Source organism: Microchirus variegatus, assembly GCF_963457635.1.
Source record: "Microchirus variegatus genome assembly, chromosome: 16".
Taxonomy (NCBI): Eukaryota; Metazoa; Chordata; class Actinopteri; order Pleuronectiformes; family Soleidae; genus Microchirus; species Microchirus variegatus.
In genome coordinates this window covers 13,911,307-13,937,950 of record NC_139817.1, presented here as the reverse complement: position 1 = coordinate 13,937,950, position 26,644 = coordinate 13,911,307, and the positions used below count along the sequence as shown (strand labels likewise).

Here is a 26,644-nt window from a genome sequence, read left to right as displayed (position 1 = left end):
CTAATTACGTCACTTCCAGGTACCTGGCCAATCGCAAGACAGTTGGGAAAGCTCTCTTTGGCTGGCCAATCACAACACAGTCCATCTTCTGGAGGAGAAATTTCTATCGGCTCATTTGCAGCAACTAGGAGGTTTTTGACCTCCATAACTCACATATATGTGTACCACTCTATGGGAGCTTTAATATGCTAGTAAAATGGAACAAACAGGCAAATCAAACAATGGGTTTCCCACAATTGTATTCATATGCCTCCCATTGCCATATTCTCTGAGCAGATTTCTGTTCAGGTTTAGTGATATTGCAGAGAATTTGCCAACAAACTTTATTCCCAAACAGGGAATCGTTGTTGGGCTGCTGTGACGAGAGAGCAGAATCTAATCACTAGACCACCGGGGAGTGGTTGGCATGGTAGTACACCACATACACTATTGCAGTGCCCGTTCAATATGTGCCAAACTGTTCAACAGAAATGTGATTAACAGACTCATGAATGGCACAGTGTGTGCGCGAGATGGTGCGAAAATGGCTCTTTTAGCGATATATCTATTGCGTTTTCTAGCACTGTCGCTTGCATTTCATATCCAAAGTCTTCTGTAAAACCTGCCTCATACTGGAGGATTTTGAAAAATTGTAGGAGACCACAGACACTCAAAGAACTTTGTCACCGATTTTCAATGTTTTAATCCTGAGAAAGCACAGACGAGACGATCCAGTCAAGACGCAGTCAAGACCACACACTTGTGATGTTTAATCAAATGCTTTTAGGGAGGAGATGTGGGTACTCACAGAATGATTTCAACTAGAGCTGAAACAATTATTAGATTAATCGATTACTGAATTAACTATTTTGATAATCGGTTTGAAGCTTTTTTTCGTTTTTAAAACACAATTTCTGATCGTTCTAACGTCTTTAATGTGAATATTTTCTTTGTTTCTTAGGGTTATAATTAAGAAATAATTAAAACTCTATCATTTTGGTTTATGGTCAAAACAGGGCACTAAAGAACATCATCATTTCCAGGTTTGACACTGATCATTTTTTTTTCTGACATTTTCTGACATTTTATGGGCCAAAGGATTAATCAATTAATCGAGAAAATAATCAACAGATTAATAGATTATGAAAATAATTGCTAATCCTGTGTTTTCCACTATTTAGGTTTGTCGCTCCATGACTAATGAGAGATACACAGATTAGCATTGCCATTAATTAGATGTGAATTTTGAGTCTTCATTTTAGGCTACTGTCAGTCCTCCTGTCACATCCATGTCAAAGACATCAGCAGTGTGGCAGCATTTTTCAAAAGTAGATGACATATCATTTAAAAACGTTAAGCTAAGGTTGCTCCGTCCATTTTGAGTAAATGAACATATCAGAATTATAAGCATATTTCAATGTTTTAGTCTAATAATAGTTGATTGGTTTTAAAACTGCAGACACATTATCGGCAGCGTCCCTCTGTCTATTTGTGTCTCAGCCACAAACCTGAGCTCCTATGTTAAGTCTCGCTCTGTGTGAGGACATGCACAGAGCCAAATAATCTAAATATTATCAACAGTTATTGTGCTAAAAAAAATTGCTGTCAGAACCGTCAGACTCTGCTGAACTCCAGCCGCAGGCGCATTGCGACTCTTTTAATTTGAAAAGAGGAAGACTCTGATCCATTGACATTAAAACTAGGTATTTTAGATCATTGGTTCTCAAAGTGCGGCCCGTGAGCCAATGGTGGCCCGCAGAAACATTTCTGGCGGCCCGCAATGAATTACAGTTGATAGTTTTAATCCAGGAGCCACTAAGCTTGATAAATGTCTATTGGACATTACTGGATACAGACCAGTAAGTGTAAACTGTAGAACTGCAATCTGGTCATTAAAATGATGACCTCAGTCCAATGTTGGGTTCCTAAATTGGCCCTCAGGTATCAAAACTTTGAGAACCCCTGGTTTAGATAGTGTGCCCAGATAATCTGTTCAAATCAAATTTAAGGTGCACTCGGTTGTTGGAGCGGCCAGTTCCAGACCAACAGCTGACCAATGATCCTCTCGTGTGAGGCAGGCTTTAGTCACCTTCTAAGTGGTCAGTAGCTTAGTGGTAGAGTGAGTCGTCATGCCGATGTGTCCTGACGTTTGGAATATAAAGATGAGTGCACTTAGATGTTCTGTATGGATGTGTGAGTGAATGGGTAAATGTGTAAAGCAGTGTTGAGTGGTCATCAAGACTAGAAAAGTGCTATATAAATACAGACATATTTTCCTTGCATTTTTTTAGATACATTTACAACATGCACATTGTGGATTATAAACAGAGTTTTTGCAAAGAATGTACTATTTTCAGTTTATGGCCTGAGCTGCAAAATCTTCATGTTGATCATTTGGACGGTTTTGAATAATGGCTTGTGTTTTCTACTCAAGCTTTATGGCAGCACTTCTGATAACCCCTAAGAAAAACACAGCCGCTACCAATGAGATCTAATACTCTGCAGAACGTACGTTGTCTCGCAATTTCTGTTGTTTTATTGTGCAATATGTCATTGCTTTTGAGTTGCCCTTGGACTGAGTCTGGGTGTATTGTGCAGCTGACATCCTTGCTGCGAGCAAACCTGCTTCCTTGACACGAGTACTGCGGACACATGCGCGCACAGCCATGCACTGTATCCACATTAATAATGTTCCTCCTAATGATTTACAAGCAGACCTTGAGGCCATAGACCTATATCCCACTAATGTCTGGCTCGATGCCCAATGACAAGGCTCACAGCGCAAAGGACAAGGACGTGCACACAGTCCTTTTTGTCTCTAAATAGTTTCCTCATCTACATAACAATTGAACAAATGTCTGTCAATCCTACGTGCATACCTGTTTCTTTCATCACTGCAACATTTAAAACAACACTGTAATGTCCTCTTCAGCCTCAAATGGTTAATTTGAGCCCAGAGTTTCACCATTTCTAAGGTTTTAAGGGACAGAGAAAAAAGCGTAGTGTAACAAAGCGAGTGAGATGTCTGCCAAGCAGAAGGCCACAGTTTGAGGGCATCGTGTCCATCACTGTGTTTATATATCAACACAAATAATAATACATTTAATCTTGGTTTTTTTTCCAGAGACATTAGAGTTTGAGTTGAATGGACGCTCTTAATTGACCATTGGTGTAAACATGAGAGTGAATAGTTGTTTGTCCCTGTGTTTTGGCCCTGGGATTAGAATTTAGATTCTCTGCCCGCCGGGCCCTTGATCAAGCATTTGTGTCGCCGTGTTCGCATGGTATGTTGATGTATGTAGCACGTCGTATTGTATGAAGGTGTAAAAACCTGCGGCCTTGAACACATCATTTAAAAACCTGGAAGTGTATCGTCATTAGCAACATATGCGTTCATGGCATGGATGTATTATATGAACTGGATAGAGCACCGCCCCTTGCTTCCGTTCATTCCTATGAAGCTGCTCACCCAGCGCATATGCCAAAAAAGTTTTTTGACTTCCGCGTTTATTTCCGGGTTATGGGGCCCATAGAGCATGCGCAGTAGTGTCACTACCATATAAAGATCTATAAAAGCCTGTGTACATGTCTCGAGGTGTCCTGTGGACACTTTTACAGGCGTCTCTTTTGCTATTGCGGAAAATTGCTGTTGGGCTCCATTGGGTTTTCTCTTGCAGTACCCACAGTGGCCACCATGTAAAAATTGTCTTCAAGGCAGAGGGGGTGGTGCTATATCCAGTTCATATTATACATCCATGGTTCATGGAAGCGGATCTCAGTGGCTTAGATTGTGGCAGCAGGTACAACAAGCTCCTGTTGTGGGGAGGACGTGGGTGTACGTGTACATTTACGGCTCACGTATTAATAAAAAATTCGGTTTGAAATCGGGCTCGGGCTCGTAATTACAGTTAATGTGTCGGGCCGGGTCGGGCTCGGACACAACGTGTCTCCAACTATCTAAACAAATAGGGTTCCCCCAAAAATAGAAGAAATAAGCAGGCCAAATATGACTGATTTATTATTTACATTTTAACAGTCCGTGCATGGTGAAACATTTTGGATTGTATCAGATTTTAGATTTATATCTGTCTGATATCCAATTTGGTCCAGTAACGTAGCGATACAGTTTCCCATCCCTAGCAAAAATGCAACCTAATTTTGTTCCAGAAAATATATTTCCTCTTCTTCTTTCGGCTTCTCGATATCTTGCCCTATCCCTTGAGAAAATAATTCAGCAAGCAGTTTAGTTCTTTTGAGAATGACAACTCAGAATGTTTGCTGCATTTTCCTGTGACTGTTTTTGCTGACATTTGTCTCTGCTTTGCTTCTCTGGTATGTTGTGAAGTACAAAATACAGTCTAAATGAAATGAGCAGCTGTGTTTATTAAGTTATTTAAAACAAAATATGCATTTGCTCGGAACGTGGCTGTCAACATATGAATCTCAAAAATTCAAAACCAAATGATCATTACTACCTTTGAAGGTAAAATAATTACACATTGCTATAACACTATCTGTAATACAGTGAAGCATCAGTGGTAAACCTCTCCACTGGCTTCCTTTTGGTTTCAGGATTGATTTAAAAAAAAAAAAAATTGTTATTGTTGGTTTCTAAAGCTCTTAACAGTTTGGCACCATCTTACCTCTTGGAACTTCTTTTTCTTCACGCTCCATCCCGAGCTCTGAGGTCTAATAACAGGCTGCTTTCATATGTTGCCAAAATCCAGACTAAAAGCCCTGGGGGGATTGGGCTTTTTTTCTGTAGCTGCCCCTAAACTTTGGAACGAGTTACCCATGGAAATTAAATCTGCCCCCACCACTGAACATTTTAAATCGCTTTCAACAAGCCACCTCTCTTCCCTGGCCTTCACTTCAGGATCAAAATAGTCAACTACTAGGTAGTTTTTTTTTGTCACTATTTTACTGTTTTGCTTCTTCTTTTATCAAATTTAAGTTGTATACCTTTTGTGTTGCGGTGCCTTTTAAATCTGTAAATTACTTTGGTCAACCTTGGTTGTTTGTTTAAAATGTTCTTGAGAAATAAAGTAGTGCGGGCACCGTTTACCAGTTAGCTCTGTTAGCTCCGTTAGCTGCGTTAGCTCCTTTAGCGCCCTTAGCACGCCTACAGTGGAACTGGAGCGGTCTGTTTATTAAAGGAAAAGAGCAGCGCTACAAATTAGCAGCGTACCTGTGTACTGCGTATGTGTGCCTCTGTTTTAGTTTAGCGTTACTTTAGAGACTCATTTTAACTATCGGGAGCACGTGAACATGGCGTCACGCGCGTCTTTTTACGTTCAGCCGTCATGTAAACACATCATGCATGCGCGTTAACGTTGACGCCATTATTTGCCGTTAATGCGTTAACGTATGGAGAACCTATGTGGCCTTCAGTTAGCAGCAGGACTCAACAATTTGTGTGCTATTGTAACAACACTGTGGTAAGAAATGGCGGCATTTGTAGAGCTGATCCGACTCCATATATAAATACAGTAGGCTCATTCTGGGGTAATAAAAATAAAAAAAAGAACTAGCCATATAATCAGGAGATTGTACACTTAAAAATGTAATATAATTATTGATCTTGAGTTGCTGCCAAATGAAAATATAATTCCATCTAAATTTCACACACGAGATCTTTTAAAACTCTAACAGATGGGAGGACAAAGCTCACTGTTGGCCCGGCAGATAAAGCTTTATCTTCTGTCGAGGTTAAAGTTCAAGCTGTCCATTTTTCAGCGAACAGATTAAAACATAAAGAGTGGAATAGCCAAGAACTAAGGCATTAATAAGTTCACCCACTTAAACATTTTCTCCTGTGGGCAGAACTTTTCCTCTGTTCTACTGTGAGAGGGAGAATGTGTTGAGCTGTCAGAGAGATTTAAGATAATGTGTATAAGGAACTTTTTTTCGTAATCAGTCGAGATAATTGTTTGACAGCAATTCTGATGACAAAGTATATCAGTTCATCAATATAGATGGCAGGATCGTTACATGTCAGCATCATGATTGATTACCTGCTTCGCAAATGTGCAAAATGTACTGCATGTTGTTTTCAGACATAAAACAACATGGATTGTAATTAGACAAGAATAATTAACCTTTTAACTTACCCTCAAAGTGTCTGTCTGGACTTTTTTGTTTGTTTGTTTGTTTGTTTGTTGCTTGTTTGCTTGCTTACTTTAACCATAAAAGGACCAGCAAATGTCCTGTAACTAACTGCTTTTGCCCATTTTTCCAGAATAACTTCCAATATATGTCGGTTCTTTACAATGTACTGCAAGTAAAAATAAAGGTGTATTTGGAATCAGAACAGTATGAAACATATTTACTAAACATTTGTTTCTCAATGTGCAAAAACAGGCCAAAAGTGTTCTCCTCTCTGATTCTCCCTGTTTGTGAAATCACTATAATAATAACCACATGTGGGCTTTGACGTGCAACTTCTCAGCTTTCAGAAACCGAATTTTTCCCGATGGCACAAACTGTCGCGTGAAATACAGCGATGTAAAGGGTTAAGGAGAATGGTGAATTAAATTATGACGTAAAAACAGTAGCTCTTCAGTCGATAGATACACTACTGTTCAAAAGTTTGGGGTCACTTAGAAATGTCCTTATTTTTTGAAGGAAAATCACTTTTTTTCAATGTAAGGACAATAAATGAATCAGAAATGCACTCTATACATTGTTAATGTGGTAAACAACTATTCTAGCTGCTAACGTCCAAGAGGCCCATTTCCAGTGTTCTAATGGTACATTGTGTTTGCTAATCGCGTTAAAAGGCTATTGGATGATTAGAAAACCCTTGTGCAATTATGTTAGCACAGCTAAAAACAGTTTTGCTGGTTTTTTGACAAAAGCAAAGTTTCATTATTTCTAATCTTGTCAATGTCTTGACTATATTTTCTGTTCATTTGGCAACTCTTTGGATTTTTGTTGTTGTTTCGTTTTCATGGAAAACCCCCCAAAAATATCTGCCTTTGAGTGTTCATTCATTGTCTACCACTTCCTCCACATGAGGGTTGCGGGGGAGTTAATCCCAGCTGACACAGAGCTAAAGGTGGGGTACACCCCTGGACAGCTGGCCAGTCCATCACAGAGACGGACAACCCATTCACTCTCACAGTCCCACCCACAGGCAATTTAGAGTGCTCAGATAACCTCCGCGTGTTATTTGGACTGTGGGAGGAAACCAGAGAGCCCACACACGGGGAGACCCATGTGACCCGAACATAGTATTATGAGTAGTTATATACCTTAGTTATTTAATGAGGGGGATATCCGTTTTGCACGTTTCCCATGCTGCACCAGAAGGCTCCCACAGCACTCCCGTGTCCTCTGACCCAGAGTCAGTGGGTTAATAACCAGCTGTAACGAAAACCATTTGTCATTTGCAACCCTGGCACTGATGGGAGGTGTCAGTTGATGTCTGTGCCCTTGTCACCCAGCCTTGTGACAAATACTGTATCTGGCCTTACAATCTCAGGCTCCCTGAGGCTTCTCAGCACTGAAATCTAAAGTACTTCCCCCCCCTTTAATATCGTTGGATTCTTGTGCCGTGATCCATATCGGGATTAAACGGTGATCTCCTTGCTCTTCTTTTTTTTTGATTGCCCCATAACTTACAATTGAGTGTTTTTCTTTTCTTTAATTTGCACACTTCCCTCTCTCCCCCTCTGCTGTTAAACACTTCTAGCTTCCTTTTGATGTCAGGCACGTAATGCCAGCACCACCCTGGAGCTAATGGTTTTATACTGCTACAAAATATGGAATGATTTATTCAGATAAGATGGATATATTGAATGGTGTTAAGCATTTTTTTTTTTTTTTTTTTGAAATACATCGTATACATAGTAATTGACTTGTTGTCATTCTCTTCATTTGTTCTTTTTTGCCTGACAAATGAGAGGAATGTAAACAAATAGTTTTTTGCAGAACTGAATTGGAATGGCTGGGACTTCTCTGACACTTGCCACTTGTTCATTTTGAATTTTATTAATCGATTACTAAATGAATCGTCAACTATTTTGATAATCGATAATCGGTTTGAAGCTTTTTTTCATGATTAAAACAAGATTTCTGATTGTTTTAGCTTCTTAAATGTGAATATTGTCTTCGTTCTTTGCTCCACATAACAAAGAAATCATTAAAACTGAATCATTTTGGTTTGTGGACAAAACAAGACATTCGAGTACATCGTCATTTCCAGGTTTGACAAAAACTGATCAACGTTTTTTTTTTTTTACATTTTCTGACATTTTCTGGACCAAACGATTAATCAAGAAAATCTACAGATTAATCGATTACGAAAATAATCGTTATTTGCAGCGCTTATTTAGACAAATCTCTGAAAGTTGTCGTCATAAAGATTCCATGAAAATAGCAGTTCTTACCGAGCAATCGTAAAATATGACAGCCCTAGGAAGTCTGTCCAGAAAGTTCAAGGTCTGTACATGCCGCACAGGAATAGTAATCCATCGATGAAGCAAGTTGTGTCTGTATGTGTATATCTGGGCATATCTCGCTGACCGTTGGTGTGCATCATTGATTTTCATGTAAAAAAAATTTGCTGATTTATCCCGCTGCAGGGATGATGTCAGCCTGACACCCCCCCCCCCCCCCCCCGGTTGCTTTTAAAACAATGCATCTGAAAACACTGTCAAAACAGGTGTCACAAATAGCCTACTGCTTTCTCTTCATATTGGTGAAATACCCTGTGATAATGTAGACAATAGCCTACTGGTAACAAGCAATGTTTGTTAATGTATTGACGTGCGTCATAGCCTAGCCCAACAGTTTTCGTTCGCCCAAATAGCTCGACAGTTGAAGATTTTTTAATTCATCTCCGCCCTAGCCTGCTAAGATCTCTACAATGTCTGAAGCTACATCTACGCTTAGCATGCCAATGTCTGCAACTCCATAAAACACTTAAAATACTTTTCATACGCACACCATCCAACATGTATACACTTCCTACGGGCTCTGCACTAGTAGTAGAAATAATAAAGGATAATGTAATGTCACTTTTGAACTGCTGTTTATTCTTCACAAAATGCTTTGCTGCTTTGTGTCTAACACTCACAGTTTGAATGTCAGTGGATTAAATGTTTGATCTCGCACACTGACGCCCTCTCGTGTTTTTTTTTTCTTCCCCTCTGCAGAGATGTCAGGTACAGGTGAAGATATTTCTCAAGTGCACTGGAAGCAGCAGTGGTTGGAAAACGGAACGCTGTTTTTCCATGTGTCCATGACCGAGTCTGAGCTTGTAGCTCACACGACGCAGCCCGCAGCCCTGGAGCCTGCCCATGTTCTCCATGAACATATGCATCTGCTGCACATCTCGGTTATGGTAAGATGCAAACACTAATACACAACTAACGTGACCGTGCATGTGCATACAATCAGGGTGGAATGCATGACAACTCCTCATATACAGTATATATGGAAACTGTTTTCTATATTATCATCCATGTTGTCGTCAGGTTTACTCAGGGTTAACACACTTGCACGCTAACCAGTCATGTCCGTGGTGTTCACATAAATATTCATCAGGCCTTCATGCATTAACTTAGTCAATTAGCATGTACAGTACATTTCCTGGTATTTTCCTTCTTGTGATTGTGCATCTGTTATTTTGATGAAGAGCTGGACGACAGTAATTCAAGAGCAATGTGTTTCAGCTGTAATTGTCTTCATTAAGAAGATAACATGCCTGTTCTATAGTGCAGTTTAAGTCAATAAACAACTATTATTTACAGTATGTATTGGACAAACATGCTTTGAGAGACAATGAGGGGCATTTTTGTTATAATTAGCCACTACAGTATAAACATAGGTATAGTATATGCATATAAGTTAACCCTTTGACACCTAAGTCTTAAAACATCCGTTTTTTATTTTATTTTCTTGTTATTTCAACCATAATAGAGCCAGAAAATGCTGTCTTGTGAGTCAGTGCTTTTGCCCATTTTTCCAGAATAACTTTTTCTTTTTTACATGAGCACCAGATTTCTGCATATAATAATAATATAAACAGTATAACATAATTTAAAATGCGTTTGAGTCTGTGTCTCAAAAGTGCAAAAACAGGCCAAAATATGTTGGCTTTGATGTGCAACTTCTCAGCTTTGTTAAAGGGTTATAGAGTATAAAACTAATATTAAAATATACACAATACAAAAATAGTGTGTGTTGTCCATTGTTTAAAACCAGTTTCTTCTACTTTCACTTAGGGGCAAACATTTATATTTTAATTATGAGACAAAAAAAAAAGGATTATTCAGAAGAAATGTTATTTTGAGTTAAATACACTATAAGAGGTCATTTCAAAGTTAATTGTGTGACTGCAAAAACTTCAGTTTTGGTATTCATTACCTTGACTGAGGAGTCTTGTTACGGTCTAATTTGTCCTGCCATCATTTTATAATGATATGAAAATCATGCAGAGGTCACTGCTAACAAGCACTGAAACCTTGCTTTTCATTAACGATGCAGATTTCTGTCATTTTTTAAATTCAAAGACAGAAAAAAATTAGAGGTTGCACAGTTTTACTTTGCACAGTTGAGTCAATTCGATCATTTCGTTTCCGTTCACCGTCTCGCGTCGAACATCGCTGTACCGGCATGTTTGGTGTCCCGACATCAGATCCATTTACAGCTGCTTAACTATCTTTGCAGTCTGATGACCTGTCTGTCACAGTTCAAGTGTGTCGCTACTCCTGTTAATCCTCTGTTGTGTTGAGACACCTCAGTGTGATCATGCACTTTAGATAAGCAATGACTTATCACCACACTACATAATGAGTGTGGTGTTAGTGTTTGTCCTTCCAGCTGGCACTAAGGGATTTTTTTTATTTTTTTTCACAGGACACATTGGTGTTAATGCAATGGGAGGAATTCATAATGATTTTTCGAGTCTTGTGTGGACTTGTGTGGATTAGTATTTGGTGACAACATACAGATGTGACTGTGAGAACAGGTATTAAATTGATCCCAGTGTCCCACTGGTCGCAGGGTTCCAGTTAGCATATTTTAGCTACGCTAAAAAAAAAGTACAGTGTAGCGGTCCTCAATTTACAAGTGCCGTGTTCGATCTAACCCTAGTGCAATATTGCATCGCATTTTCACGCCACACATGACATTTCTCTGCTGCTACGTCCTTGAAGTCGTCAATACATGTATAATTTGTTTTACTTTTATCTACGCCTGCTGTGACGAGAGTAGGCAAAATATTATTGCTATTATTATTATGCTAATAAAAAAAACTCCAATATCTTACATCTCTATTAAAGGGATAGTTCAGAATTTTGAACATAAGACCTATTTTCCAACTCAGCCGGTGTGATGGAGACGTCTGGAGACGTTTTCAAGAAATTTCATTCAGTTCTTCTAGTTGCCAAGTTTGCTGATGCTATGGCTAGCGCAAGTCAATGATACAAGTTAGCATGGCATTAGAAACACTCATACCGTCTCCACAGTGCACCCGAGGCAAATCGATTGTAACGGCAGACTATCGATGTACATATCTGTGTTGATAGAATAATATTTGAAACAAAACTAACGTCGCATCGCATGCATTTTTGAGGGACTACTTTCGCAGCACTATACTTCCGGCAGCGGCGGACTGATTCCGCTGACGTGCTGCTGCTGCTGCTTCTGAGAAATCCTTCAAATTGCAAGGTTGGTTTTATTTCAAACATTCTATCAACACAGATATGTGCATCGATAGTCTGCCGTTACAATCGATTTGCCCGAGTGCACTGTTGAGTCGGTATGAGTGTTTTTAATGCTATGCTAACTTGTATCATTGACTTGCGCTAGCCATAGCATCAGCGAACTCCGCAACTAGAAGAACTGAATGAAATTTCTTGAAAACGTCTCCAGACATCTCCATCACACCGGCTGGGTTGGAAAATAGGTCTTATGTCCAAAATTCCTAACTATCACTTAAAATTAAAATAATTCACTGCAGTAGAGACCATTAAGACCCTGCCCTCTAGTGGTGAGATCAGAAGTGCAGTACATTATACCTAGTCACAGGTCAAGTTTGTATGCGATAAACTATAAAATCTAGTGCTGGGTGCGTTAATGGCGCTAACGGCGTCAACGTCACTGCACATTAACACACGGCTTCCTTGACGACTGACCGTAAAAAGATGCGCGTGACGTCGTGTTTACGCGACGTGCCTCTAAAGTAACGCTAAACCCTAAAGGCGCTAACACAGCTAACGGAGCTAACTGGTAAACAGTGCCTGGACCCTGGTGTCGTCATGGAAACGTGTCATAGGTTAACGTGCGCTAAAGTTGACGCCGCTAACCGTCGTAAACGTGCCCTGCATTAATAAAATCCTAACTTTAGGCCCCCCTTACTGTGATAGACATATGACTTATGTCATACGTATATGTGTGAGTGTTTTAGGAAGTATCAGCATTATGAAATACACATTATTTTATTGTCATTACAGTCGGAACAGCCCTGTGCTGTATTCTCGTTGTTTTATTTCACCAGTGTGTTTTTTGCTACACCTATGTGTGTTATGATTCTGCTCCATGGATTTGCTTTCCCTTTAAATCACACACACAGAGTGGGAAAGTGCCTTGGCTGATAAATCTGTTGGTGAATTATTGTCCTGCATCCCACCACTTTCACTATTTCTATTTCAGCTCTGTCTCCTGCATACACACATACATACATACATACGCCACCTCCACCCTCGTTCCCATGATTTCCTCTCACCTCGCATGCTCGCAGCCGCACCTTTTTTTTTTTTTTTTTTTTTTCACCCTCACAACACTGTTGGCTTACACTTCAAGTGAAAAGGTTTACACTACTGTGTCGTGGAGTTAAAACTGGCACGAGCAGTAAATGTGATGATGGTTGTGGGGGTGTTTTTGGGGTATCACTTTATAAGAAGTCCACACTAGTTACGCATGAATAAATATTTAATTAATCATCTATAACACATCAATACGCATTAGTATGTAGTTTATAAAGACAGTTCTAAATGACACACACAGAGAGGTGAGAGAGCAGTCCCTTGTAAGTCGATCAAAGAGCTTGTTTGTTGGAGGTGGATGCTGATTGGCTGCTGTTTGTCAGCTGATGGGATGAGTAAAACATTTCTAACTGTGTTTATAAACGGCATACTCGATGAATGCAATATTTATTAATGCTTAACTAATAGTGTGCTTATTAAAGTGTTACCATTTGGATCGTTGGGTTCATGTGTGCTGTTTCACTGATGGACTCAAAGTTCCTCCTTCTTTTTTTTTTTGCTGCAGCCTCCAGAGGTTGCCTAATACTAAAACATAACTGCTGATCATAATAATAAGAGTTTTTGGCGTTTGTCCTTGAGTTCAGCACTAAACTTTGTTATTACTCTTTAGACTGCTTCAACACTATTTCATAAAACGTGAATATTTTTGCCATATTCAAACCCAATATGGCACGTTTATGACCCAAATGCAGTAACAGTATAAAAAAAAGGTCCATGTATTAACTCTGTCTTTTCTCAAACATTATGCTTTTAAAAAAATAAGTAATTTCAGGCCTTTTCTTCTTTGGATCTTTTCAAAGCAAAGTTTTCACGGCCTTCAGTCAGTGTGGCTATGATTGAAGGAGACATAGAAACAGGATATGGTGATAATCGTATTTTTTGGGGGCATAATTTGAAAGAACTTTTTTACATGATTCTCAAAGCAGGACAAGTACAGATGTCGCTGGATGACATTGTTTATCCAACGATAACTTTTTTCTAATTTGCGTCTGTAAATTAAGGTGCCATTAAAAGAAAAGACCTTGCCGCCAGTGATTAATTAAACAAAACAATTCTTACACATTGTCTGCTTTCATTGCCCTAACTTTGATTTGGAAAATTGTGTGTGCGCACATTTCTGTTAGAAAAAAAACAACCTAGAACCTGTGTTTGCTCCTCAACTCTTTGCTTTGCTCTCTGCACTTCTTTTCATTGTCAAGGTCTTTGTACTAAATTAAAATGCAGCACCGGTTTCATAAAGTAAAACTTCAGTAAATTACAATTTTGGTTTCATAACACCAGCTCTCTATTTAACAAGTATATAGAGCTGTGCACTATAAGGCCTTCACTCAGATGTAGCCTCTTTCATATTTCATCTTGCCCAATAAGGACATTGAGACATTAACATCTTAAACACAGACATTCTGTCTGGGACTTTTCTGTAGATCGCCCTCTTGGAAGAAATCCAGTCGTATTTCACTCTGCTCTTCACTTTAATGCTGTAGATTGACCATACGTTGTGGCTTGATGGTTTGATGTCTCCTCTGCTGTTTTACTATGTAATCAATTATTGAGCATCACCATTATATGTTATCATTGTTTTGCATTCTCTTTCCTTCTTTTACCTCCTGTTGGTTGAGTTTTTTTGGGCCAAGTTCACAAACTGCTATACAGAGGGAGGGAAATAGTATCCAGAAGAGTGGAAGTCTGCAAAGTGTTCTATTCTTCTGTTCTACACAAACTTCCAGCCTCTGAGGATTTACATGTCCGGTGGATACATTTTATGTGCCGGCTAGAGTCGGCAAATGATGGCTTTTCCGAATGCTAACTGCCGTTAGCTGCCGGAGCCTCAGTGACGCTGAAATTGTTTCTTGTGTCTCATTCGCATTTAAAGAGACACACAAAACCGAGCATTCTGAACAGGGCTGTTTTGTCAGGGTGATTGAACTGCTGTGGTGCTTCATCCTTAAGGTATTTTGACCAAAGCATGTCACAGACATGTTCATTAGGACACCGGGGAACTAGGTTAACTTGGAGAAATAGGGTATAATATGTCAACTTTAACTGCTTCATGCAACTGAAGTTCCCTCCTTTGAACTCTCCTCATTCTCATCGACAGCTCAAATCCCTGACTAAGCAAAACACCTCAGATTCTCTTTGTGCACATTAGCGGAGCACCAGAAGCAAAGCAGGGGACCTGCTCTTTGAAACACTTCCCCCCTTAACACTGTCGGTGGTCACACACTCCACATGTACGCTTTGTATTTCCACAAAAGACAACACCAGTTATTTTACTGTCTGGCAGTGGTGAGACTCTCTCTGTGTGTGTGTGGAAAGAAACACACAAGAGTTTTGTTGTGGTATGTTCACATGCATTCACAGTTCATTGATGTAACATTCCGTGTATGCAGAGTTACCTTTTATATTCAATTTATATGCCACAATTTAAAAAAAAAAAAAAAGAGACTGCGTGAAATGTAAAGGAGGAGGAAAGAAGAGCAGTCCCAGGAAGACAAAGGTTTCACTGGTTTGCTCTCATGGCCCCAAGGTTTCCCGTGGCTCTTTGAATGAACGTCATTATGTCTGATGTCAGTTCTGGGCCAGACTAAAGTGTGAGCACTCTATTCTTCTGGCATTGATCGACCAGTTTCTCACTCAATCGAGCAAGCTTTTCTCTCTCTCTCTCTCTCTCTCTCTCTCTCTCTCTCTCTCTCTCTCTCTCTCTCTCTCTCTCTCTCTCTCTCTCTCTCTCTCTCTCTCTCTCTCTCTCTCTCTCTCCCTCTCAAGACTCAGCTTTTCATTGTCCCGCTCTTGCACCGTCTCTGTGTATGACAGCTGCAGACAGACACAGGTATCAGCTGTGGATTTTGGAAATGACAGTTGATTGTCATAGAGCTCAGAAAGAAAATTCCCAGGCTCATTTGACAGTTTTTTTTTTGTTTTTTTTATTTATGTATTGTTTTTGTCTTTGCAAAAGTGTATAATTCCTAGTTTTTTTTAACATTTGTAATAATAGTTTTGTTTTCTTATTATCCGCACATTTTTATCGGATTATCTGTTTTTTTTAAGAACGCCAGTTGAGTTATGTGTCATGGACAATAATGATATGCTATATGATAAGTTTCTTCCCTGTGTTCACTGATATGTTTACTCCTAAAAGGTTGTTGTACTTGCATGGTATGGTATGATGCAGTCATGTCACAGGTGTCCTTGCACTTGTGACAGGAGCATTTGTTATTAATTGTTATTATTAAAGGAGACATACTCCAACCTATTTCTCCAAGTTAACCTAGTTCCCTGGTGTCTTAATGAACATGTCTGTGACATGCGTTGGTCAAAATACCTTAAGGATGAAGCACCACAGCAGTTCAATCACACAGCCAAAACAGCCCTGTTCAGAATGCTCGGTTTTGAGTGCCTGTCTCTTTAAATGCAAATGAGACACAGGAAAGCTGTTAGCATTTGGTAAAGCGATCATTTGCAGAGTCTAACCCACCGCCGTAGGTTCCTGGCACATCCAACTGGGAGGAGACCTCGGGGCAGACCAAGGACTAGATGGAGTTTTTGTAAATTTTTGTTTCAGGCGGGGATGTCGCTCGACTTCCAATCCCTTTATTTGTGTGTGTTAGTCCAAGTTTTGAGAGAAAAAAAAACTATTGAGTCCAACTGCTGTCAGGCTAACCTGTTTACATGTATTTTAAGAGCCTGATAGTAGTCGTACACAATAATTAGGTGTCTTCAAAAGCCATGTAAACATACTGAGCAAGGGTGGGTTGTCGAGAGTTGAAGGCACTCACTTCTTTTGATGTATATTATTATACTTATTATTGTGTCTTGAACACACTCTAAATCACCTTGTTGTATAACTTTTTTCTGTCTGTTTTCTTGCTCCATTTCAGAATTACAGTGTACTTTTCAGATAAAAAACCTATGATTTGCATTGTGTCTTCAAAGCACTTTGGAAACTATTGCAAGGATTTTTATTTGTTAGCTTGTTTTTTTTGTCACACTGCTTTTAGTGTCTGCACGGCTCCCTTTGATTTGTACCTTCGAGGGATGTTCTAGCAGTCGCCAAGCTGTGACTGTAAATCACACTGAAAGACTAGTAATTCTGTATATCACTTTCAAGTAAGTGATTTATTGCCATTCTGCTGCCCGTCACTGTCTTCCCGCCGTCATTGTCTCCACGGTGAGAGTTGTAGTCTTGAAGGTGTCCTTAAAAACGGGGTCGTACCTTTGTTCCCCGGGTCCTATGTTCCCCGGGTCCTATGTTCCCCGGGGTCCTATGTTCCCCGTGTCCTATGTTTCCGCGGGTCCTATGTTTCCGCGGGTCCTATGTTTCCGCGGGTCCTATGTTCCGCGGGTCCTATGTTCCGCGGGTCCTATGTTCCCCGGGTCCTATGTTCCACGGGTCCTATGTTCCCCGGGTCCTATGTACCCCGGGTCCTATGTACCCCGGGTCCTATGTACCCCTTTTAAAAAAAGGGTTCTATGTTCCCCACTTTGTGGAAGCCTGGGTGTAGAGCTCCAGAGTAAAGGGTTAGGGTAGGGTTCGGGTTCGGGTTCGGGTTCGGGTTCGGGTTCGGGTTCGGGTTCGGGTTCGGGTTCGGGTTCGGGGTCGGGGTCGGGGTCGGGGTTGGGGTTGGGGTTAGGGTAAGGGGTAGGGTCCTATGTTCCCCGGGTCCTTTAGGGTGAACAGCGGGGAACATAGGACCCGGGGAACATAGATATGGTCCCCTTAAAAACAAGTTTTCCTCATCCTATACATGGAAAATTAGTGCTGGGCACGTTAATGCGCTAATGGCTGTTAACGCATTAACAGCGCGTTTCCATAACGACTGACCGGAAAAAAGATGCACGAGTCCAAGCACTGTTTACTAGTTAGCTCTGTTAGCTGCGCTAGCTCCTTTAGCGCTGTTAGCGCGTCTACAGTCGAACTGCAGCGGTCTGAAAAGAGCAGCGCTACAAATAACCAGCGTACCTGTGTACTGTGTATGTGTGCCTCTGTTTTTATAGAGCGTTACTATAGAGACTCATTTTAACGATTGGAAGTCACGTAAACATGATGCCACGCGCGTCTTTTTCCGGTCAGTTGTCATGGAAACGGCACTAGAAAAAAGTAAACAAATCGTTACTCATCACACACACACACACACACACACCAGGAATAAATCAGTTAATGCTATTGCAGGATGAAATAATTTAAACCAATTGAGAAAGAACTTTTACTGCCTCGTGGAAAGAAAAGGAGACGGAATAATGTGATTCGTGGAATTATCGACATCGAACACCAGACAGTTTGCCTCTAGAAAAGGAGTCAGTTTGATCGGACCTCTGCGATGTATTGGAGCAGCCCCACAGGTAAAGCAGATCACAGAGCGAAAGCAATTTTCTCACCACACCAGGAACTATCCATGATGCACAATGCATGATACAATCTATTATGGATTCCTGCGCCAAAAAAATGAAGAATCATAGGTGAGGTGTAATTGCGTTTCTTTCTCATTAGTTACGGGTACACTATGCTGTGACTTTGTGTGTGAAGTTTGTGGGTGGGGGGTGGGGGGTGGGGGTGGGGAATAGCAATCACTTATATCTCGTGTGATTTTTCAAAGAAATTGGCATGTTTGAGTTCACTGGGAGGACAGGTAGTATTTTACTGAAATGGGATGCCGTAAAAGGCTGGCAGTTCAGAGCCTTTCATATACCACATTACAGAGCATAATCATCTATTCTGTGAGATCTGGGCACAGCGGCACAACACAAAATGGAAATTAGACATGTTCCAGTGACTAACTGGACATAGTGTTAAATACAGCAGTTAGCCAACCTCCTCCAAAACAAAATTAAATTAAACAATTCATTTCCGCAACTCCGCTTGGCTCTTTTTGTATAATTGAGAATATGACAAAGGTCGTTTAATATTCCTGAGCTCACACAATGGGAAGGGCAGGCTACTATTCTTATCTCCTGATAGATATGCATGAAGATATAGTGCACCCTACACGGTTGAAATGGCTCCCTTTTATAATTAAGCAGTCACTGGTGATATATGACTGGAATTATGGAAATATGGAATTCAGGGCCGCACATATTAATATTCAGCGTGACCTAAGAACACTTTCAGTTGGTTCATTTAAGTCCAAGCTATAGTTGCATATGAATTGCTCCAACCTATAATTGCTAGTTACCTTTTGATTTCTCAAAATGTTTATACAGGTGCGCTATTGCACCATAAATACAAAGTCGGGGCTAATTAAAATGACTGAGACCGACATTGAGCCTTGAGAGTAAAATGAGAGACAGAAAGGTGATTTGCTGAAGGAGCTTATTATTCCTCTGAACTATTAATAAAGCTCATCATTATCATTTAAAAGACATAAACATCGCATAGAAAGGTTTAAGTGGTATATCATACACCCAGTATGCTCATTTCCGCAATTACAGTGCTTATGTACATACAGTATATACTTTTAAAGGAGCAGCCAATGATGAATATTCAAGATATTCCTGGTTTCATCTGACTGTTATAGGATAGTGTTTTCACCGCAGTATTATCATTAAAGCGGAACTAGACCAACGAGATCACTGAAAATCCCGTACTAGTTACGTAAGCAGCAATTCTCCTGAACAACCGATCGTCCTGCTCCGGGCGGTAGTCCGGGCACATCCGGTTGCGTACATTGAACCGCAGAAGAAGAATAATGTCCGTTGTGGAGGTGTTTCACGAACAACAGTGTCTTCTGACTCTTTGTCTGACTCCGGTTTAAAGTCATAAAGGGACTGCGGCGGGGAGTCGTGACAAAGCTATTTTTAAACACTGTTAAAACAATGTTTTGATAATGAGTAGCAGTGCATCCACCGCTCCAGAGAGGGAGCTGCGCTTCTGAGAGCTGACGTGATAGATTACGTCACTTCCAGATACCTGGCCAATCACAACACAGGTGGGAAGGCTCTACGCTGGCTGGCCAATCACAACACACTCTGTCTTCTCGGGCGAGATTTATGGCTGAAATAGCGCGACTGACAAGCGCTTCGAAAAGGACAGATTTCAATCGGCTCATTTACATCAACTAGGAGGATTTTGACCATAAAAACAACTTGATATATGTAAGTAGACCTCCATAACTCACATATATGTGCAACAGGACCACTCTATGTGACCTTTAAACTAGTGTAGGACTCTTGTTCGACCCCCTACTCTACCCTAATCAGCCCCAGCCTTATATTGGCGCATTTTATGTGATGCAAATGTGTGTAATTCCTTTAATTTATGATTGTTGTTTCACATTTGACATTTGTCAATACAGGGGGCAGCACACCAAGCTGTGAAAATGTCTCCTAGACTGTAATTCACAACTAAACTGCTTTCCCTTTACTCGCCTTAACGCTGAGGGCTCCAAAAGATCACGGACGTCAGGCAGCATCCAACTCTCCATGCTGTCTTTGAGGAGACGATCATAAGATTGGCCCAAAAATAGCCTCAGATCCCACCCATGTCCTCCACTCTGAGTATCAGCTCCACCCCTCGGGCAGATGCTTCAGAGCCCCCAGTGCAGGCTAAGCCTCTTCAGTAACTCCTTTTGTACATCTATTCATCAAAAATCTTTAATCGCTGTTCATCAATGTCAGTTTACGTATGAACAGACACAGAATTATGCTTTTAATTTGCCATTTTCTTCACGGGCAATGTGTAAGTTGTAGCATATGTGTATCTGAGTAGTGAAGTATGTACTACATTTAGATCTCTGTGTGTCTTCTAGAGCTGCAACTAATGATTATTTTCGTAATCGATTAATCCATCGGTTATTTTCTCGATTAATTGTTTGGTCCATAAAATGTCAGGAAATGTCAAAAAAACGTTGATCAAACCTGGAAATTAGGATGTTCTTTGTCCACAAACCAACAATGATTCAGTTTTAATGATTTCTTTGTTATGTGGAGCAAAGAAACGAAGACTTTATTCACATTTAAGAAGCTGAAACGATCAGAAATCTTGTTTTAATAATGAAAAAAAACTCCAAACCGATTATTGGTTATCTAAAAAGTTGACGATTCATTTATTAATCGATTAATAATCGATTCATTATAGACCACATTCTTTCTCTAGCCCCAAACAGATGCTGCGTGTGCCTGAACATAGCCATAAAAAAGTTGTAAATATGCTGCAGTTGCATTTCAGTAGTCCATATGAACATATTGAAATTAATGGCACATTCTTCCTACTTTGTTAAATAAATATGGTGTGAATATCTACAACATTTATAAGTGCAGATAAATTAAGCACTGATGTAATTTGTAAGGAGGAAGGATTGTGTGTAAACAGAACTTTGGCGTTGGCCTCTAGCTGTAATGCGGACGGACTGTGAAGCCAGAAACATTGAAATGGCAGAATCCGATGATGATTCTCTGTTGGTTCAAGTGAAACAATCATCGATTGCGGAGCAGGAAATGCATCACTGGCACTTAAGTGGGCAACGTGGACTCTGAGAAAAGACAATATTACCCAAAAGCAAATGTCAGTGATCTCAGTGCACCTCTCTGTTGAGTTCTGAAAGATTAATGTGGTTTGTTTAGGTGATTTTCAAGTGCAAAGTTTCCAGTGTTATTTGCCCAGGCACCCTCAGAATTCTAATGAGCACTGACAAAGGTGATGTAAGGCGAAGAGCACGCTCACAAACACACTGTATCTTGATGATGTAATTCTTCTCTGTGAACATATTCCGTGTCCTTTGCATACATTTGAAATAATGTATCTCAGCTCTCTATTAGCTTCTACTTCAAAAGAAGTTCCGGTGTTCATTATGCTCCTGTGAATTTACCATTTGTAAGGTTTTTCATTTGTCTGCATCAGTCGAAACATTTTTCAGTCTGTGTCCAGGGTTAAAGTTCCCTCATTTCAATCAAATAATCTCCTGCATTACTTCACAGGATATCGCAGTAGTTATAATACTTATTATAATAATAATAATTGAATTTAACGGGCTTTTTGCTGCACTGGCACGACTCTTTGAGTCTCTGGCAAGCATATAATCTCGCTTTCTGCTCTTGTTTGCACTAATCAAACATGAAATGTCCCTATTAGAAATATAAATATATATATATATATATATTACTAGGCTATAGTATGTAGTGTTGCACCTATTTAAAGTGACCACACAATTTGTCAGGTAAAACTACCTGAAAATGTACCATTTTCCCTTATAGTTTTGCTCGATGATTTTCACGCTCATCGTCGCTACCGTTCAAAAGTTTGGGGTCACCTATGCAATTTTTTTGTGTGTTCCATTAAAAACGTTTTATTCATCAAAAGAGTTGCACAATGAATAGAAAATATAGTCTAGTCAAGACATTGACAAGATTAGAAATAATGATTTTTATTCCAATAATCATTTTTGCCCTTTCGTCAAAGAACCAGCAAAACTGTTTTCAACTTTGTGAACATAATTGCACAAGGGTTTTCTAATCATCCAATAGCCTTCTAACATGATTAGCAAGCACAATTTACCATTAGAACACTGGAAATGGACCTCTTGGACGTTAGCAGCTAGAATAGTCGTTTACTACATTAACAATGTATAGAGTGTATTTATGATTCATTTAATGTTATATTCATTGAAAAAAAGTGCTTTTCCTTCAAAAATAAGGACATTTCTAAGTGACCCCAAACTTTTGAACGGCAGTGTATAATTACTGTGTCTGCAACTTTTAAATATGCCAAATTTGAACACTTGAAACCCTGACTGACCCTGACTGATGATGATGTGACTCTTATTATTGGATGTCGCACGGCGCACTTCACTTGTTTTTTTTGTTTTTTTTTGGCATGTCGTGGAGTGAAAATTGATTGCTGCAATATTCTAAATTCAGGTGCGACTTCACTCGACTCTGCACCAGAACAGAACATGGTAATGAAGATGTGTCAAAAATGTATTTTCTGCAATAATGACAGTGTTGGCACTGAGGAGGAAGAAGAAGGGGAGGTGCATGGTGCTTACAGCTAGACCATCTGTTTCCATGTGTATTTCATGGTGTCTTTTTGACTTTGCGTGTCACATTGTCACAGGCGCGGTCGATAATTAGAAAGTTCCAGATCAAACTGACCATCAAACCGAGTCCCCGTAGCCATTGAAACTCCCATTTTTAAATAACCTTTAAAAAAATGAATGGAAGTCGGAGTGTTTTGCATCCGTTTGAACTGACTTTTGCACATTCATATGCGCCTTTGTTTATCCCATTTCAGCTTGCATGGACACGAGCGATTCTCTTTCTTGATCGATGAGTCACATCCCTTCAAAATGGACACAAAACTAGTCCTGTGGCACATTTGCCTCAGTTATCACATCGGACAAAGAAGTATTCTCTCCTGTCAGCGAGAGACCTGCAGATAATGTGTGACTTGCAAGTATTTGGCCGGGGTCATCGGACATATTGGCATTTAACTAATATGGCATTGTAGTCTGGCAGGCATGCAGTTTTTTTCCCCCCTTTCCTTCACCTCCAGGCTGCCAAGACACAAACACAGAGCTGTTCCCAAGTTCACACAACATCGAGGAGGTGTTTTAATATGCGGCAATCCAGCAATATTCAGAGACTTTTGTTTCCCCTCCATTACCCTGTAGTGAATACTGCCATTGAAAGTGGATCTCCAGTGATGGATGCCTTTCCTTCTGTTCAGGGAGCTTACTTTTACTATTTTTTACCGGTTTCCCAGTGTTCTCCATACCCTTTTTCTTGATGATTGAGGTCCTCCTAATGTCATCGTCTGCCACTCCTGTCACAGCTACTTGCAGGTATAATCTCTTTTCTTGCTGGAAGGTCCCTGCTAACTCTGTCTCCCAAAAGATATGTGGCCCCGCCACGGCAAAAGAGGGAACAAGTCGGCCCAGTGCAAACCGGGTAAACAAAGATTTTTCTTTTTCAAAACTATTGCAAGTGGAAGTTTCGAAGAAGCCACCACATGCTTCAAATCATAGTATTGTGGGTCTTAAAACCATAAACTTTATATTTGAATTAGGGTTGTTTGAGTGGACTCGTTGGCATTAGCTTTTAAGCTAGTGGACTTTATGCTAACGTGGATATCGTACCTATGTTCCCCGGGTCCTATGTTTCCAGTTTTTCCCAAAAAAGGTCCACTTTGTATGTGACAGGGGAACATAGGACCCTTTTTTTGAAAAAGGGTAGGTTTAGGATTAGGGTTAGAGAAAGGGTCCTATGTTCCCCGGTCACATACAAAGCGGGGAACATAGGACCCGGGGAACATAGGTACGGTCCCCTAACGTGTTAGCATAAACATTAGCAGACTTAAAACTTTCTCCAGAGTTTAGACACAAACAGATGGAATATTTTAGCGGCCGAAAGATAGCAGGACATGAGAATAACTGGACACCTTGAGGAACAGACACAGTATTTATGTCTGAGATGGTGACGTGACGCTAGCACCTCAAACCTCTTATTAACCTTCTATCTTCTTAGGGGGTGAGTTTTCATTAACGTTGTTAATCTACGTTAAATTAGTGTTCATTCGAAGTCACATACAGGGATTAAAAAACATGTTTTGTCCCCTAATTAGTTTGGCAAGGGATATACTGTGACGTCATTCACAAGTATTTGGGGCTGCTGCTGCTGGTGGTGTTTAACAAGGCCAGATGAATTCATCAGTCTCCCGTGACCTCACTAATGCATTGCATTTTTAATATAAACCCCCACCGTGTGTGCCCCAAGCCACACTCGCTACATGTTGGGTTGTAGTGCCGGCTTCGGAATTGGGCATCACATCAACAATTCACTGGGGGTATCATTAAAAGTCCACTATCACAGTTTGTGTGTAATAGCTATTAAAGAACATTACAGGAGGCAATGTGTTACAAAGCATGCATGTCCCTTGACACGCACATGCCATTTCTTAAATAAACACCCCTCCAGGTAACCGTGGCTCTAATTTGGCCATTTATATTATCTAGTCCTATTATAGCTTTGTATAGACAAACCTTGTTGCTCACCGCTCTCCAAGAAATGACTCCAATGACTCTGTTATTCAGTGCTCTTCAAAATCAGCGGTTGGCATTCTCCTTGTTTGGTAAAACGCATTCACATTGGGGTGACCCCTCTCGTCCACTGGGACATTCTAAATGTGCGTATCCGCAAGAGTGGGCCTCAGTGTCCCTATTTTTTTTTGTTCATAGAAACACTGCATCTCTTCTGACCTGCAAGTGTTTTACCTTAAATGTCCCCATAATGTGCACCTCTCAGCTAAAAAAAAAAAAAAAAAAGGGGGGACAGACCTTGATACAATGCTTTTCTTAGCTCCTTACCTTAAGCGTCACAACTGCCTTAAAGGAGACATATTATGCAAAATCAACTTTTTAATCATTTTAATACTTATATTTGGGACTCTGGAGGCCCTAAGAGTAGGCTCAGCGTGGAAAAAAGATAACTCCCTCATGTTTTTGTGGTCCGCCTCGGTCAAAGTACAGGAGATTAAACACACAATGTTTACATTCCTGGAATTGTTGTCTCGTGGCAATAGTATCCAGAAGAGCGGAAGTCCGTGAAGGGTTCTATTCTTGGCTCCACAGTGCAGCACAGAGTTCTACACAAACTTCCAGCCTCAGAGGATTTACGTGTCCACTGGATACATTTTATATATGACGGCAATATGCCGGCTAGAGTCGGCAAATGATGGCTTTTCCAAATGCTAACTGCTGTTAGCTGCCGAAGCCTCAGTGCCGCTGACGTAGTTTCCTGTGTCTCATTTGCATTTAAAGAGACAGGCGCTCAAAACCGAGCACTCTGAACAGGGCTGTTTTGGCAGGGTGATTGAACTGCTATGGTGCTTCATCCTTAAGGTATTTTGACCAAAACACGTCACAGACATGTTCATTATATACACCAGGGAACTAGGTTAACTTGGAGAAATAGGGTATTATATGTCTACTATAACCTAACCCTATAGTAATAACCTAAGTGATTCTCAAGCAGCCCTTTAGTCTTGTAAGGACGGGGACATAATATTCTCACAAGTGTCTTGAATTAGTATACACTCAAACACAAAATGAAGCGGAAATTTATTTCACGACTTCAAAACGAGTTCTACAGAAGGGATGCAGTGATTAGTCGTCAACAGAAATCATAATTAGTTGCAGAAGAATGCAAATGTCAATAATTGCACGTTGCGTCATTGCACATCTTTTCCATGCAGTGACTCATCTCGCTTTCTTTTTATCTCTGCTGGGAGATGCACACGCACGCACGCACACACACACACACACACACACACACACACACACACACACACACACACACACACACACACACACACACACATGATGACAGCTTGTGTGAGATGCCTTCGCTAACTCCATTAGCTGCTAACAGCTAAGGTAACAGCTGAGATAGCAGATTTGTTTGTTACATTGCCATCTGTGGTGTAAAACTGGAAATACTTGGACACACTACTACTTCCAATGCTTTTGGTGTTTGTGATAATCCGTTCAGGAGGATGATTAAGCTTCGCCCGTGTCCTCCATTGTCACAAAACGGCATTGCATCACTGTTGTCTTTTTGTTTCTGTGGTGTGCAAAGAGGGCATGGATGAAGGCCAAGACGTGCCATTGGCTTGACGAAGTTGGTCGTTAAGACCGAGGTCAAGGTCAAGTTGTTGGCCAAAGTGCTTCGCGGTCATAAACAAGATAATAAAATAATGAAAATATAAAACCAATAAGAGAAGAAGAATAACAAGTAAGAGAAGATAAAAAACGATAAAAGCAAGTTCTAAATATAGGTGTCATAATCCCCTCGAGTTGAAAGCCAAGGAGAAGAGGTGAGATTTTAGCAGTGACTTAAATATCTCTATAGTATGGGCGGCCAGTATATGGAATGGATTTGGAGCAGCCACTGAGCCACTAAGTTTC

General features: G+C 40.3%; 1 protein-coding gene across 1 annotated transcript in view; it reads left to right on the top strand.

Moving 5' to 3' along the window:
• Nucleotides 1-26,644, top strand: part of astn2 (astrotactin 2) — a gene marked incomplete at both ends in the record, with an annotated part of 321,802 nt that overhangs the window by 52,986 nt on the left and 242,172 nt on the right. The window contains one exon of the mRNA XM_083902351.1: nucleotides 9,138-9,325. Within this exon, the coding sequence (XP_083758477.1) occupies nucleotides 9,138-9,325 (188 nt within the window). The remainder of the gene's footprint in view (nucleotides 1-9,137; nucleotides 9,326-26,644) is intronic.